Here is a 14,709-nt window from a genome sequence, read left to right on the forward strand (position 1 = left end):
TCACAGTTTTTGCCTGGTGCATTGACACAGGGTTGAGATCTGGCAGCTCTAAACTTGGGGCTTTTCCTGGTGTCAATTCCCAAAGAACTCCTGTTTGAACCCCAGTTTATATAGTGACACTTGAGTCCTGCTTAGTTATACCTTAACCAATTATTTTACTCACCAATCCTAAGCATATTGTAACATAATTCTCTAACCAGTTATACCCCACCACCATAATTCATTTTGGAGAACTGACTTACAGGTTGCAAAATTAATTCTCCATCAGACAAAAGCAATTAAAGAACCAGAGACCATACAGTCAACAATAGGGAACAGGGGACTATAATCACTGAACAGTAAAGAAATGAGGATTTCAGAATCCCAACTATTGATAAGGAGTTTCTTGCCAGACAAAATTCTCTCAAACTAAGTTTTCTTTAGCCATCTTAAGCTCTGTTTCTTTATCTTCTGATATTGGGCACTATTAGTACAGGGTCGCCTTCTGGCATTCTGGCATGGTAACATTCTGGCATTACACTAGACGGAATATGAGTATGTCACTTCCTGCTTTGCAGCTAATGGCTGCTGCTCTTTCAGTTTGGCTAAAGACAAAGGCTTTAGGCTTAGGCCTTACAATATGGCTACTGATCTTACTACACGGCCTTATCCTTACACAGCAGACAGTCTCTGCAGAGCTGTTCTCAGTGGGAACCTGAGGAGTGGTTCTTCTCCAAGCACCAAGGGCTGCAGGAGGGCAAGGACATGTTTAATCTGCCATGGCATGCTGCAGACTAGACAGTGTTAGCAACACCACAGCAGGAAGTTGGTCTGGGAGCAGCATCTATCTGAAAAACAGCCAGCTGAGCTCCAAGAGGGACTGTCCACAGCTTGCTGGCCCTACAGGTACAGTCAGGATGTAAAATCCCATTTAAAAAGTTAGCCTGGCTGGGCTGGGGTGCCCCTCCGCCTGCAGCATGGCACAGTGGGCCCAGCTGGGCAGGAGCAGCCGGTTAACCATTTACCTGGTAATCATTACTCGGTAAATGGTTAACTGGTTCTCTCCTTGCACCCTGAAGGTACAGCTACACGGTGAGTGGCAAAACAGCAGGGAGTTCCACAGTCTGGCTTGACCTACACGTAGCTGTGTAGGTTTGGGGCTCAGGCCCTCTCCCTAGGCTTGGGAGTCCAGAGACCACCAGGGCTCAGTTGCAGGGAGAGAGACATTCTGCTCTGGGAGGGAAGCTCCCAGGGAAACGCTGGTCCCAAGGAGGAGGGCTGGCCACCCCTGAATCCCAGGAAAGAGACTTCCTTTTGGGTTTACTAATCTTCTGTATATTTGAGAAAGTGTTTGTCTTTGTATTCAAGAACTCCTCCTAAACGCTAGGACCACCAAATCTGTATTCAGCTTCCTCCTATGATAACCGAAAGCAAGGTCAGGGTTTGGTTGTGCCGGACAATGGGATGTGCCTGGAATGTGATTACTTCTCATCAAACCACACAGAAAAGTGGCAGAATCCCTAGGCAGGTGACAGGGGCTGGCTGGGGGTCCCAGCCCTGAGCCTTCCACCTGCCAGGTGCCTGTTAGGGAGGATGGGCAGGGCGGAAGCTCCCTCTACCCATTTGTACAGGGACACTGCTGGCTATTCCCCTTCATCAGGGACAGTGAGGGGAAGTGCACAGTTTGATGCACTCCTCACTCTGGCTGGGGTGTGCAACGTGGGGCTCCCATTCACCTTGGCACCTGTCAGGACAAAGGGGGCCACAGGTGTGAAACCCTGCCCCATAGCGCTGTGCTGCTGGCAGATGGGAGGGCTGTGGCCCAGACTGGGCCAGTCCCAAGGACCAATGGCAGCAATAGAAGCAGAGTGGGGAAAAGGCACAGGCTGGGGCATCTCTAAAGCTTTCCCTTGGCCTATGTTATTAATGGCACATGCAAGACTCAGACTGGGAGGGGCTCCTTTGCTGGATTCCGGGGACAGCCCCAGGGAAATGCTGGCAGGTTGGGGATTACCCCCAGACCAGCTTTCCTGCAGCACTCCACATCTCCCTGCTCAGGAACGCCTCCTTCAGCATCAGGAACCCCCTGCACTGACTTTCCCCAGCAGCCCTTCAGCTTTCATGCACTCGTGTCCTCGCCTTGCTCCGGGGCAGCAGACGGACCGTTAGAGGGACGAAAATACTTTTGCATGGCACAATGAGCCTGTGATACTCCCTGCCACTGAATGCCATTGCAGATAGGACTCTCAAGAACAGGTGTTTATCTCCCCCTTCCACTGGAGAAGGAAGAAAGGCCCCAGGGCTGTATAAACCTGGTGCCTCCTGGCATGATCCAGTCATTGGAGGGGGGCTAGAAAGCTAGGACAGGTTATTCCAGAATTGCCCACTAGAGGGTTTCCTGCAGCTTCTTCTGAAGCAGCCGCTCCTGGCTGGAGTCCAAGCCAGGAGCTGGACTAGATGACACTGCTCTGGTTTGCTATGGCAATGCCAGGGCATTGTGTCCACCTGGCTATCTGGGGAACTCGATGTGCAGGCCCCTGCAGGACACAAGCGTCTTCCACTCCCTCCCCCTCTCAGGGGAGGAAGAGGCCAGCAGCTTTGGGGCCAGACTGGAGCCACACGAAGAGCAGCGTTTTGGGCTTGATTCTCAAGTTGGAGGCAGGAAGTTCAAACTTTTCTCTGGAGAACCTTGATCCGTGGGGTCTCCCTGCCTTACCTTCCAATAGTGACTCAGGCAGAGGCTGCAGCTGTTTCTGGACTCCCAAGCTACTCATCTCAATCCTCTATGTTTTCCAGGAGCTCAGGTCCCCAGGAGTGGCCCCTGCTCCCCCATTGCAAAGCCTTCTGCATTGCCCTCTGGGGGCCTATGCACCATCACCAGGTGCAGTAGGCTCTGAGGCCAGGGCAGCCTGTGCTAGAGAAGGCAGCCCCAGCAGGGGTGAGGAGGTGGCAGGGGGAGCACACGGTGCAGACGTGTGTTGGCTGGTGGGTAGGGGAAGGGAGTGGCGTTTATACAGCATCTCTGCTGGTTGGCTGGCCCAGCTACCCTCCTGCTCCCTTTGGATTGTCTCCTCTCCTGAAGATGAGCTGCCCCTGTGGATCAAAGTCCCTTCCCAGAGGCCTCTGGGGTTGGTGCTGATGAGTTTGCCCTGGGATGTCAGTGGAGCTATTGCTGCATGATCTTTCAAAGCTCAGGAAGCAAGTCACCTCTTCCAAGGGCTGATCGTCTGCTGCAGCTTGCGGGAAGGATGGTTAGAGCCAGCCAGGACTGGACCCACCTGCCCTGGCCCAGAGGTGCCCAGAGGACTTGGCTGTGCCCCAGTGAGATGGGGATGCTGCTCCCATGCAGTCAGGAAGTGTGCTGGTTTATGGCTGTGAACGCCACAATCAGCCAGATGTGACAGTCCAAGTGGGCTGGCATGACTCACTGGCTGGAGCAGGATCCCATGGGGCCCCTCATCTCTGGAGACTATTTCTGTAGCCACGCTCTATGCTGCTAATAGGAGCAAACTGATCCACCACTAGCCCCACAGGAGGAGCCTGCCCAGCACATGGAGGCTGGATGGTGAGAACAGGGAACCCGCAGCCTCTGTTACTGAGCTGCTGCTGTGTGCTTCTGCTGCATGCCCCAGAGAGCGGAGACAGCTCCTAGCTGAGTGTCCAGCCTCCCAGGGTGGCTGCCCTTTGAGGGATGTGACCGATCAGCTGTTTCCCAGCTGAGATGCTAAGAATTGGGGGTGAGCTACTAGAAGTGGCCTGCTCTGGAGCAGGGGGGCTACTTGGTGAGTTTGTATTTGAAGAATAAAATTCTTGTGGCTGGTGCCTGAGGAGCCTCCCTGGGGTCAGGAGCCAGTCCAGCAGCCTTGTCCTCAGGGCATAGAGGGTCTCTGGACCACATTGTTGGCCATGCCCTCCCCCCTTTGGGTGCCCTGCCTAGGTACAAGGGGAGGAGGCGGGTCAGCAGGAGGCTCCGATACCCACCATTCAGGTTGGGGATGTTCATCGGTTGCCATAACCCTGCGCCCATGACTCATGCTAGCGTGTCACAATTGGTGCTCTCGGGGTGTGAGCCAGCTCAGTGCTGGCTGGTGCTATGCAACTGGAGCTTACTGTGGAGGGGATGGAGCCACGAGCAGAGGATGGTTTGGGTGTGACCTGGGCAGTCATGCAAAGGGGCCAGGGGCATCCAGACACAGCCGGGAACAGAGGGAGGAACCGTTAGTCCTGCTAGTGTTGCACACATCCAGGAAGGACACGTTACACATTCCCTCCAGCACACTCCTGGTCCACCCCCTCAGCATGCTGCCAGTAATGGCTATGGAGATGCTGGCAGAATAGGCACCTGCCCAGCAGCGTGCCCTCCCCTCATCCACACGCAGCACAGGAGCCACCCAGCACATGGGGAAGAGATCCCCAGACCTGAGAGCCCATTGCTCAGGACGAGAGATGGGAGTCTGAGGCTTTCAGCCATGCAGCCCCAGCCTGGTTACCTTCCCTTTGGTGCTGATCCCAGAGCTTCTTCAGAGCCAGGCATGGCCCACTGTGTGCTCACACAGCCAGGGCTACCCTGCACTAGCCTGGCTGGTTTCACTATTTGCCGCAGTAGTCGTTTGCATTTTCCAATCACCCCTCTAGTGCCATCCACTGTGGGCCCTATTTCCATCTCTCCCAGACCACACCTTAAGCCTAGACTGACCCTGCCCACACACTCCTCAAAAGCCTTACCCAAGGAAAAGATGAGCTGGGACATGCCTGGATAAACCTGGGCTCCAGTGAAGCCAGGGGGTGAGTTCCTAACCTCTCCCCCACCCTGATGTGCGCATGTCCTGCCCCCAGCTCACTCCCATTGGCATTGAATTAGTGCCAAAGTGCAGATTTACACTTACACCAACCAACAATCCAGCCTGCAATGGTTCCCCAGTACGGTGTGCAAGATGCAGGGGTCATAGCCACTGGAAACAGCCCTGTGTAAGTTGCTTATGCCTTTTGGTAATACACTCTTCTCACCAGATCCTCAGCCCCGAAGGCTGTATTGTATTGCTTTGGCAGCACAAGCCCTGGTTTTGCTGAGCTCTGCTCCTAGCCCCTAGCACAGCAGAACTCAGGGAGGAGGGGTAGGCCGGAGTACTTGTCTTGTCTGGCAAACCCCTGCTGCCAGAATGGCCCTTGAACCACGTTTTGGCCACAATGCATCTGGCCACAGTTTGGAAGGGCCCTGAAACTCCAGGTTTTTGCTCTAGGACAAAATCACCGCAAAGAGCTTAGCTCCTTTGCCCGTCCAGTGGGCTGAGAATGACTCTGCCGTGGCACAGCATGGACCCCTGGCTGTGCTACATAAATTATTGGGTGCAAAGGCCAGGCGGGTGGGGGATGAAATGGCATGGGCTGACGGTGGGTGAAGGAGCAGAGAAGGAGCCGACTTCAGAATGGGTTGGAAAATGGAAACCTATTTCCACAAAGAAAAACATGGGAAATTTGGAAGTTGTTTCCAAAGGTTCAAATGAGACACGTTTTCTGTTCCTTCAACATTTTCTAGTCACTGTGAATTGTGGGTGGTTCAGAAAGCATTTGGGTTCTAGTTGCTGTGAGACTGGGGGGGACTCACAGAAGCATGTCATTTTTCACATGAGAAAAAACAGCAAGCAAATGGTCTGGTAGCAGACTACCTCGGTTACCCCCCGAAGCTCATGTCAGCAAGCTCGACAATCCCACATGGAAAAGTTTCCTTTTTTAGAACATGGCCATTTTTCAATGAAAGCCCATTTTGTCTCGGAGCCATTGCCAGAGCGTCACCCTTTGGAAAGCCAGAGGCATTGGAACAATGCCGCAGAATAGGAAAGATTTTCATTTTCTGGGTGGATTGGGGGGGGGGGGCGGGAGGGGCGCAGCACTGCAGGAGAGGGTGCTCCCAAGTGGCAGATCCCAGAAGAGGTAGAGAAATTCCAATGAGCACTCCACATGAACCGCAGATTAATCTGGGGCCAGGCCCGGCTGTTTCAAGAGATTAATTATTAGTCAGGTGCAGATAAAGTGAGCAGGTTAAATATGGTGATAAAGATGCAGATAACGCAGAGCCATTATGCAAGTGTTTTATGGCAGGGCAGGAGCTCTGCTGAATGGGGTGCCTAGAAGATACCAGCTGTTCATGCACCAAGCCTGCTCAGAACGGAGTGTATGAAACCCGAACAGGAGACCACCTGACACAAAGGGAGGTGCAGTGTTTGTGCTCTGACACCATCCCAGCTTGCCCCACGCTGCCCAGCACCTCGGCCAGGCTTGCAGATGGTGCTGTCACAGGAATGGTGCCTATTGTGCCACCTCACACCTGGTACTGGAGGCCAAGGGCTGGCTTTTCAAACCAGGCCAGCTCCATGGACGCGCCTAACAAGTGCTCAGACGGATGCAGCCCCCAGCAGCTCCGGCTGTGCTGTTATGGGCAGGTTTCCGAAAGAGCCCAGCACCCAACGTGCTCAGTCTCAGCACCGAGCTTTGGCAAATCTGGCCCTGACTGTGGGCTGAGGAGAATTCGGAATAGCCCAGTGGCCAGGAGGACACGGCTGTGCTGCTTTGTGTGTGTCACAGGCTCCCTCCTCACCAGCACGGCTGCACTAGCCTAGGCCGTGACCTTGGAAATGTTTACAAGCTAAGGAGGGCTCAGGCCTGCTCTGTTCCGGGAGTAACGCCCAGGAATGCATGAGGTGGGGGCAGAGAGGGGGGGGTTGGTCAATTGGGTTCAGGGGATTCAGGGGTTTTGTATCCTGCTCAGAACAGATCCGGAGGATGTCAAGATAAAAGCATCAGCAGACAGTTGCCAGTCTTGCTCTCATGGTTGCTAGCCTGGAGTAAGAGAGCTGTCCAAAGGTTAGGACTCATGTTCGCTATAAGCAGTACACCTGTGCAGCCACTCAGAAGAGATTCAAATGCTGCCCAGCTGATTAGCAGCGTGGCCACGGTTACGTTTGTATAGCTCCTGGTGGTGCACATTTGTACATGCCTCTGTGCACATAAAATTTATTCTGCACATGGATGGAAAAAATCTGCACATGGATGGAAAAGGTTAGAGAGATCAATGAATGGGATACCTCCAATCTCCAGTGCAGCAAAGCCCAGGTGTCAAGGCTTCACTAGGATGTTGCATTTGACCTCAGCCTTCAAGAGGGAGTCCCCAAGGGCAAGTGCTTTTCTGAGTTACCTCACATAGATTAACTCCTTTCTACCTTTTCCTCCTCCAGTAGCTGTTTGCAACAGCTGTCAAATGCATGGGTGTGTAGCTGTGCATTTCAGTGAGCTCAAGCACTTGTCAGCAGAAGTCAGGTGCCTGGGTCAGGCCGAAGAGCTCTGTATGTGTGAACTTGGCACATCCACATGCATTATACCGCCAAGAGTATTTACTTTCAGGGCTGGGCAGCTTCCCAGAGGGGTCATCCCCAGCAATATGTGTGCTGCATCCTCTTTCAGAGCAGGCTAGTGATAGGCCGTGTGGCTGCCTGCGCCACAAACATGAGTCTCTAGTGACAGCTCCTATTGAACAGCGAGGCACCAGCCTTCCTGGACAGAGGTCCCTGGCTCCCTTGGGGGCGCTCACTCCATGGGGGCTTCTTTGCAGACAGGGCTGCCTGGGCCCTCACTCAGACATGGCAAGTGCACTGGGGGAGGAGGGCCCCTCACCATGTCTTTCATGTTACAACAAATATGGACGGACGCTGCTGGGTGCTTCAGAAACCTCCCCCAGCACGCCTGTGCCCGTAGGGCTGAAGCGGAGCTGGGAGAAGATCAGCGTTAAAGGTTTGCTGTCGGAGGGGGGAGAGCTACAGAGGGGGGAGAGCTACTGGCTGGGTCGGTGCAGCTAGTTCAGTGCGATGTTTGGGATTGTCGCTCACCCAGACACAACAGATAATAGGGACTGACTAAACAGTAACCAGTTAACGAATGTGTTCGTTTATTTCTGTGCTAATGGCGGAGTCAGGGATTACGAACCCTGCCCAGCTGCTGCAGGGTTATGGGGATGCTGGGAGGGGGAAGGATTCTGCAGAAGCTAAAGTAGAGAGGAAGCGAGAGGAGAACTCTGCAGGGAACCGTGTTTGCTTAATGCCTACAGGAGAGGTCCCCTGCTGGGGGCACTCACTGCACCACTGGCACTTCAGTGATTTGTGCTCCATTGGATCCATGCTTCAGAAAGGCTGCCCTTGCCAGCACTGGGAGATGGACAGGAGGTTTGTGTCTCTTACTCAGGGGCTCCTGGGGTCCAACATGGCTCCTGGTGCAGGCCCCATGGACCATTTCAGGGCACAGAGGCTGCAAGAATATCCTGGCCACTCCCCAGTCCGTGCCCTGCTCCAGAACATACCGGCTGTGTCTACACTGCACCCCTTTTCCAGAAAAGGGATGCAGATTAGACACTTTGGAATAGCAAAATCCGCGGGGGATTTAAATATCCCCCGCGGATTTTGCTATTCCAAAGTGTCTAATCTGCATCCCTTTTCTGGAAAGGGGGTGCAGTGTAGACACAGCCACCCTGTACACAGGGCAGCTGTGCATGCAGGCGGAGCTGGCAGAGCCAGTTCTGTGTTGGGCGTAGAGGCCCACCACCTGGAAGGCTGGAGGTATTCCCTGAGGCCTGGCCTGTGCACCAGTTCACCAACCTACCTGGCGCACAGGAGCTGTGAGGCAATGTGGGCCCTTCCCAGCCTGCGCCTCTTGTGTAATTTACACGTTTTACAGTGTCGTAATTGGGCACTGAGACTCAGAGAGACACAGTCACTTGCCCAGCCCAGCACCTTGTCCACCAGAACATCCTTCTCATCACCCCCGCTTGCAACACTGGTGCCCTCTTGGACTCCCCTCCCCCATTCCTGTCTCAGCCCAAGGCCTTCCCCAAATCCCGCCCTTACCCCCCATTGCTAAGATGTGAGTCCATATTCGGAGAATTTCCCAGCTCTGCTATCCCTGGCTCCTCCAGGTCTGGGCTAACTCAGAGGTTGGGCTGATTGGCTGCTCTTGGCCTGGGATGGGGACAGAGAGGGCAGGAAGGCTGTGGGGAGGAGGGTCAGTTTCAGTAGTAAGAGGGCTCAGGGAAAGAGGAACATTTGGTGTAGTTTGTTGTTTAATGCTCCAAATATAACATGGTGGGAAAACAATCTATGGGGGGCAGGGAGGCTGCCACAGTGCTGGGAGATCAGCTAGATCTCAGGGGGCCAGGAGGGAGGTGATGGTCCAAGAGCCAAGATACAACTGCAATACCAATTCCTATGCTGCCTTTTCCTGCAGGGCCTTTAGGTTAATCCATGTCTCCAGAGTCCTTCATGGGGCCTCAGCCAGGGTGACTGATACAACAGCATTGAGAGTGGTGTGATTTGCTCCGCTTTCGCCTCAGAGCCTCTGGCAGGTCCCTAGCCCCGCTACTTCCCCCCGAGGCCCCACTGCAGTCTCCCCAGCTTCGAGAAGATGGACGGTGGGGCCTGAGCCCCTGGAATCCAGCGACATTGCCGAATCAGGGCCCTGGGTCCTGAGTGAGGGAGGGGCCATTCCTGGCTCTTTGGAGAGGATCAGCCTGTCCCAGCCTTCCCTTCCCACCACTCATGATAAAGTGTCACCCTTGACTGTGAGCCCAATTGCCAGCGGTCCCCAGCGGGTGCCTGTGTTAGTGTGCAGACTCCAGCCCCACCCAAGTGTCAGCTACCCCTTGGCTCTGTTGTGGCCCTCTCCAAGTCGCAGTCACATTCTGGCCAGATGTTGCTGCCCGGGAGTGGTGGGTGAGTGAGGGATGCAGCCTCTGAAGTGCTCTGAGATCCAGGAATCATTCAGGCCTGAAGGGTGCTCTCAAGCTGCATGTGTCTGCTGCTGATAAAGATGAACAGTGAAGACAATTCCACAGCAGCCTTGGGCTTTTGACTCAGATGTTCCAGACACACCGACTGTGCACATGGCAGACTCCAGGCCTGGCACTGTCTCCCGGCCAGGCTATGCGGAGGTACAATTGATGGCATTGATGGTGATGGTTGTTACAACCAGGCTGGGGGCTGAATAGCACCAAGCACTGCACAGACAGGCCCCAAAGAGCTCCCACTCCCAATAGATAAGACGGGCTGTCACTGGGAGCAGGAAGAGCAGTCCCCTGTTTCACAAAGCCATGCAGGTCGGAACCAGACCAAGAACCAGAGAGTTGCATGAATGCAGGTTTCTAGCTACTGCAAAAATGGAGGTCAGATCAGAGCCAGGATGGACTCCTGTGTGGCCAGGAGGCAGGGCTGTGGGCAGCTATGCTCCTAGCCTGGCTCCTAGAAGGCACACTGGGCTGTTACCAGGAGCAAGGGACCGAGCTCAGCAATCTCTCTTAGAACTGGCTCTGGGATTAGGGACACAAATAGAGCCTTTGCTCCCGCAGTGGAGAATCTGGGTCTTAGTGTCACTCGCTACTTTCCCATAGGACTGCTAGCTCCACACTCCCATTTGTGGGGAATTGTCTTTGGTACAGCCCTGCTTGTGTGAGTGCAGCCAGACAGGACAGGGATGAGATGGGCCTGGGAACCGTGCTGGTGAGGCCAGGCATTTAATTCTGAACCCGGGACGATCATAAGAGCTTTAGCCAGTTAATTGTCTGGGATGTTGCCTTCGCCCAGCCCTGGGAGCGCTCCGCTGCCACCCCACATGCCAGTTTTGTTTCAGGGGATGCTGGACATTTAAAAAAAAATTCCAGGAAAAAAATGAATGAAAAAATGGAAACATTTCCAGATTGTGCCAAGTGGTTTTGGGAAATCTTCCCTTCTTGTCGATTCACCAAAGCTCATGAACAGCAGGACCCAGATGAAAGGTTCATTTCCGCTGAAAAGGCTTTTTATTAGTTATTAATTGTTATTTTTCTGGACCAAATAATGCAGAGGGAACAACTGAGAGAGGCTCTGGTCACTAGCTCTGGGCTCATTTTGTCTGCAGGACACGTGCAGTGTCTGCTGCCTTCAAGCTCTCTCCTGCCTAAAGTTTTGGAGAAAGGCTCCCAGCTCTGGGTAGGGGACACGTCGGGCTCGGCCCTGGCCGCCCCCAGAGGGCCGCGGCGGCCGCCCCATCCCACTGGGCTAGCTCCACTCCAGATCCTGAGCAAGGAAGGGGAATCCCGTAGATGGGGCCTCCTCAGCTGCGCCTGCCCCGGTGCTGGGCGCGCTGCGCATGGAGAGTTCGCACGGGCTCGGGGCGTGGCGCTCGCAGCCCGCGCTGGAGCCTTTTCCAGCTGAGAAGTCTCGGGTCCTGCGCCAAGCGCTGGAGCGTCTCCTGCGCTCGCTCCCAATCCCCCGCGGAGGGGAGGCGCAGCAGCCGGCACAGAGCGTGTCTCCAGCCGGCTGCGCCGGAGCTCGGGGAGCGAGATCCCGGGAGCCATGGTTTTGCCCAGGGTTGCTCCGGGGCCATAAGCACCCCTCGCCGAGAAGCGCGAGTGGTGGGGACTCGCCGCGCCCCAGCCCAGCTACTCCGGCTACAGCCCCAGGGCAGCCGGCGGGGCGCCTGCCGGAGCCGTGACTTGCTCAGCCGCGGGACATGCAGGTGAGACACAGGGGAGGGAGTTCGCGGCTGGCTGCCCTTCGTGCAGGGGGGCGGGAGCGGAGAAAGCGGAAAGCTTGCGGGAGGGGGGTGGCCAGAGCCTGCCCCGGCCCGGCTGAACGCCAAGGGTCCCTCTGCACACAGGTGGCCTGGGGCGCGCAGGGCAGGTGGCATGTCGGACTTGGCCCCCAAGACTCGCCAGCGCAGCTCCACCGGCTCGGAGACCCCACTGCTGAAGGGCACCGGCTCTACCTGCTCGTGAAGAAGATGCACTTGTTCCGGAGCTACAGCTATCAGATCCGGCTGGAGGGGGAGGCGGGCAGCCTGCCCAGCATACAGGGCATCCGATGGGTAAGTACCAGTGTTGCTTGTGCTGCCTAGCTGGTGCGAGCGGTGAGGTGGGTGCTTGTGGGGGGACAGCACTGGGAGCGAAGGTGAGTGGGGTTGGAGCAGGAATCCCTTGAGGCATCGCTGTAGCAATAACTCACCTGAAACTGACTAGCAGCACAAACTGACCTGGGCATTGGGAAGAGCTTGGTGGCAGTGGAAAGCAGGTCTCAAGGGTTCCACGGACAGTCCAGGGTTTCCACCGTGTCAGCAGCCTGGAGATGTTTGAGGGCGATACTCCCTGGGGTTCCTAGCCTAGTGGGTAAGGTGCAGTGTTAAAAGGGAAAGGTTGCTGGAGTGGCATCTCTGCACCCGCCCTTCCCTCCCCTCCCCCTCCTCTCCTGCCAGAACTGACCGGAAGGTTGCACTTGTGTAGAGACTGTCTGCACCCAAGGGATGTGACCCTGTGCTGTCCTGCAGTTTGAGGAGCTATTTACATGGCCAGTGCACAAGTGGGGGTGGGGGTGGAAGGCATTCTAATTTTCTGGTATTTCACATCCATATGGCACTTGCTTTGGCTGACTGCACGAGGGCCAGACAATGGGGAATTGCCAGAGGGGAGAAAAGAGTTAGTCTCTGCAGCCCAGTCAGGGCTTGGCCCCTCTCGAGACAGCCAGTGAGGAGCCATTTATGAACTGTTCTTAGTGACAACCAGTGGAGACCCAGCCAACTCAGTGCACAGAAGGGGCCTCTGGATCTGGAGTCAATAATAATTTGTGGCAGTTTCCACCACACTTCTGCTGCGAGGCTGGTGGGAAGCGAGCGGGAAGGAACGTGTGCTGAGGGCAAAGGGAATAAAACCTCAGGGAAGGAGTTTGCAGAGGGATGTTGGGGTTTGAAATGTGAACCTTGCCAGCCCATGGGATCTCTTAGCCAGGTTCCGGGCTTTCCCCTCTAAGTGGCCCCTTCTCAGCAGAGTCCTCCTGCTGGAGGTGGTCCTCAGCTTTGTCAGACTCAGGGGACTCTTGTGCTTGTTTTGATGTGGGGGTCTGTTCAGCACCATGAGTAGGTCTGCAAGGCACCAAGCTGTCTGTGCAGAGGGCTTTGGGGGCGGAACCTTAATTCCTGGTGATGGAAAATCCCTGATGTATCTCTGGTCCCAGGAATGGGCTGCAGGGTGGACAGTCAGAGAAAACAGCCTTTCCTTGTACACCAAGCACAGGGGAATTTAACACAGAGCTTCTGGTGTCACTTTCCAGCACAGCACTCCCCTGGCAGCACTGACATTTCCAGATGTCTGATCTCCACGAGCCAGTCTCCAGACAGCCTAAGGCCTGGGCTGGGGCTCGCTCCCTGTTACTGTAGTGCAAGGTGATTTGGGCAGGACAAGGAACACCTCTGCAGACGTGGCCCCAGTTGTTAGCGAAAGCAGTTCCCAGGTGATTGCCCTGGCTTGTTGTCCAAGCTCAGCTCGCACTGAGGCATGAAATCAGACCTGTGCTATTGTGCTTCACTGCACAGTGGCTGCACTGCGTGTTTAAGCAATCTACTTGGCCGAGGCTTAGATTAGATTTAAGTCCAGAGCATGCGAACAGGAAACACCTCCACAGCAATCTCTGCACCAGCAAAAGCCTGCCCTGTCTCTGCCCCACTAAACATCCCATGGGCAGGATTTCCTTTGAATTCCTGCTTCTTCCCCCGTAAACGAAAACTGCTCTAATGTTTGCTGTGCCTCCCATTGTCCTCTTTGTGTCCTGGAAGCAGAGAATAGCTCCAAAGCAGGCTTCCCCTCTCAGCCCTCCTCAGTTCTGGCCAATCTCACTTTGCCAGTGGCTGGGCACAGGGCTATGTTCTGGCAGGGAGAAGCCCTGTGCAGGTGGCATTCTCGGTGGACATGAGAACTGGGCCCCACAGCACTAGCAGAGAGTCTGTGGGGGTGGGGGTAGCCACCTGGCATAGCAAAGGCTATCCTGAGCACAGCCCATGGGGAGCGAGGGGCAGCTTTGTAGGGCTTGTAGGGGTGCTCCCAACACATGGCCGGTTAACTGGCCCATCTCTCAAATGTATCCATGTCTGCCTCCCCCAGTGATGTCAGAGTAAGAGCTAGGGACATTTTTCAAACAGAAAGTTTTTAAAGGAAAAATGGCTATTTTTCAAATATATTTTTTGTGAAAAATGTGTCAATTTTTGTGATTTTTTTTTTTGTAAAATATTTTGTTTCTTGTTTTTCATTTGGCTTTCCTTTTTTACCTTCCCGCTTAGAGTCACTGTGAAATAGTCTTCTAAAAGTATTTGTTGAACGTGCAGTGGCAGCCAAAACCAGCTAACGGAATGTTAGGAACCATTAGGAAAGGGGTAGATCATAAGACAGTGAATAACAATCACTCCATATAAATTCGTGGTCCACCCGTACCTTGAATATTGTATGTAGTTCTGGTCTCCCCATCTCATAAAATATATATATTAACATTGGAAAAGGTACAGAGAAGCACAACAGAAATGATTAGGGGGATAGAACAGCTTCCATCTGATGAGAAAGTAAAAGACTGGGACTGTTGGAAAAGAGACGACGGTGAGGGAAGGGAGTGGAAGGGCATAGTAAAGGTGCAGAAAGTGAATAAAGACGAATTCTGTACCCCTTCTCCTAACACGAGAACCAGAGGTCACTGTGACGTAGTGGGGGTACCTGGCTGGTTTCTATGCTGCTGGCTCTGGGGTAACCCCCCCCTCCCCAGCTGCCGTGGGTACCACGACCCAGCAAAACAGGATGAGTCACTATGCAAAGGGACCTCTCAACCGGTATGGCCAGACACCCCCCATGGAGAGGAACAAAGGAAGGTGGAATGCTGCCCTGGCTGGGGGGCAGGGCTGGAA

General features: G+C 54.5%; 1 protein-coding gene across 4 annotated transcripts in view; it reads left to right on the forward strand.

Annotated features, from left to right (window-relative positions):
* The first annotated feature begins 11,098 nt into the window (after nt 1-11,098).
* Nucleotides 11,099-14,709, forward strand: part of RAPGEF3 (Rap guanine nucleotide exchange factor 3) — a 50,894-nt gene continuing 47,283 nt past the window's right edge. For 2 of the 4 annotated variants that reach the window (XM_089774617.1, XM_089774618.1), the window contains exons 1-2: nt 11,100-11,511; nt 11,653-11,859. In XM_089774617.1, the coding sequence (XP_089630743.1) occupies nt 11,506-11,511; nt 11,653-11,859 (213 nt within the window). In that variant the 5' untranslated portion in view covers nt 11,100-11,505. Of the gene's footprint in view, nt 11,512-11,652; nt 11,860-14,709 lie in introns of all 4 variants that reach the window. The other 2 variants (XM_089774619.1, XM_075902088.2) reach the window with 2 other exon arrangements.

The sequence above is a fragment of the Pelodiscus sinensis genome, chromosome 31 (assembly GCF_052426305.1).
Source record: "Pelodiscus sinensis isolate ZL-2025 chromosome 31, ASM5242630v1, whole genome shotgun sequence".
NCBI lineage: Eukaryota > Metazoa > Chordata > Testudines > Trionychidae > Pelodiscus > Pelodiscus sinensis.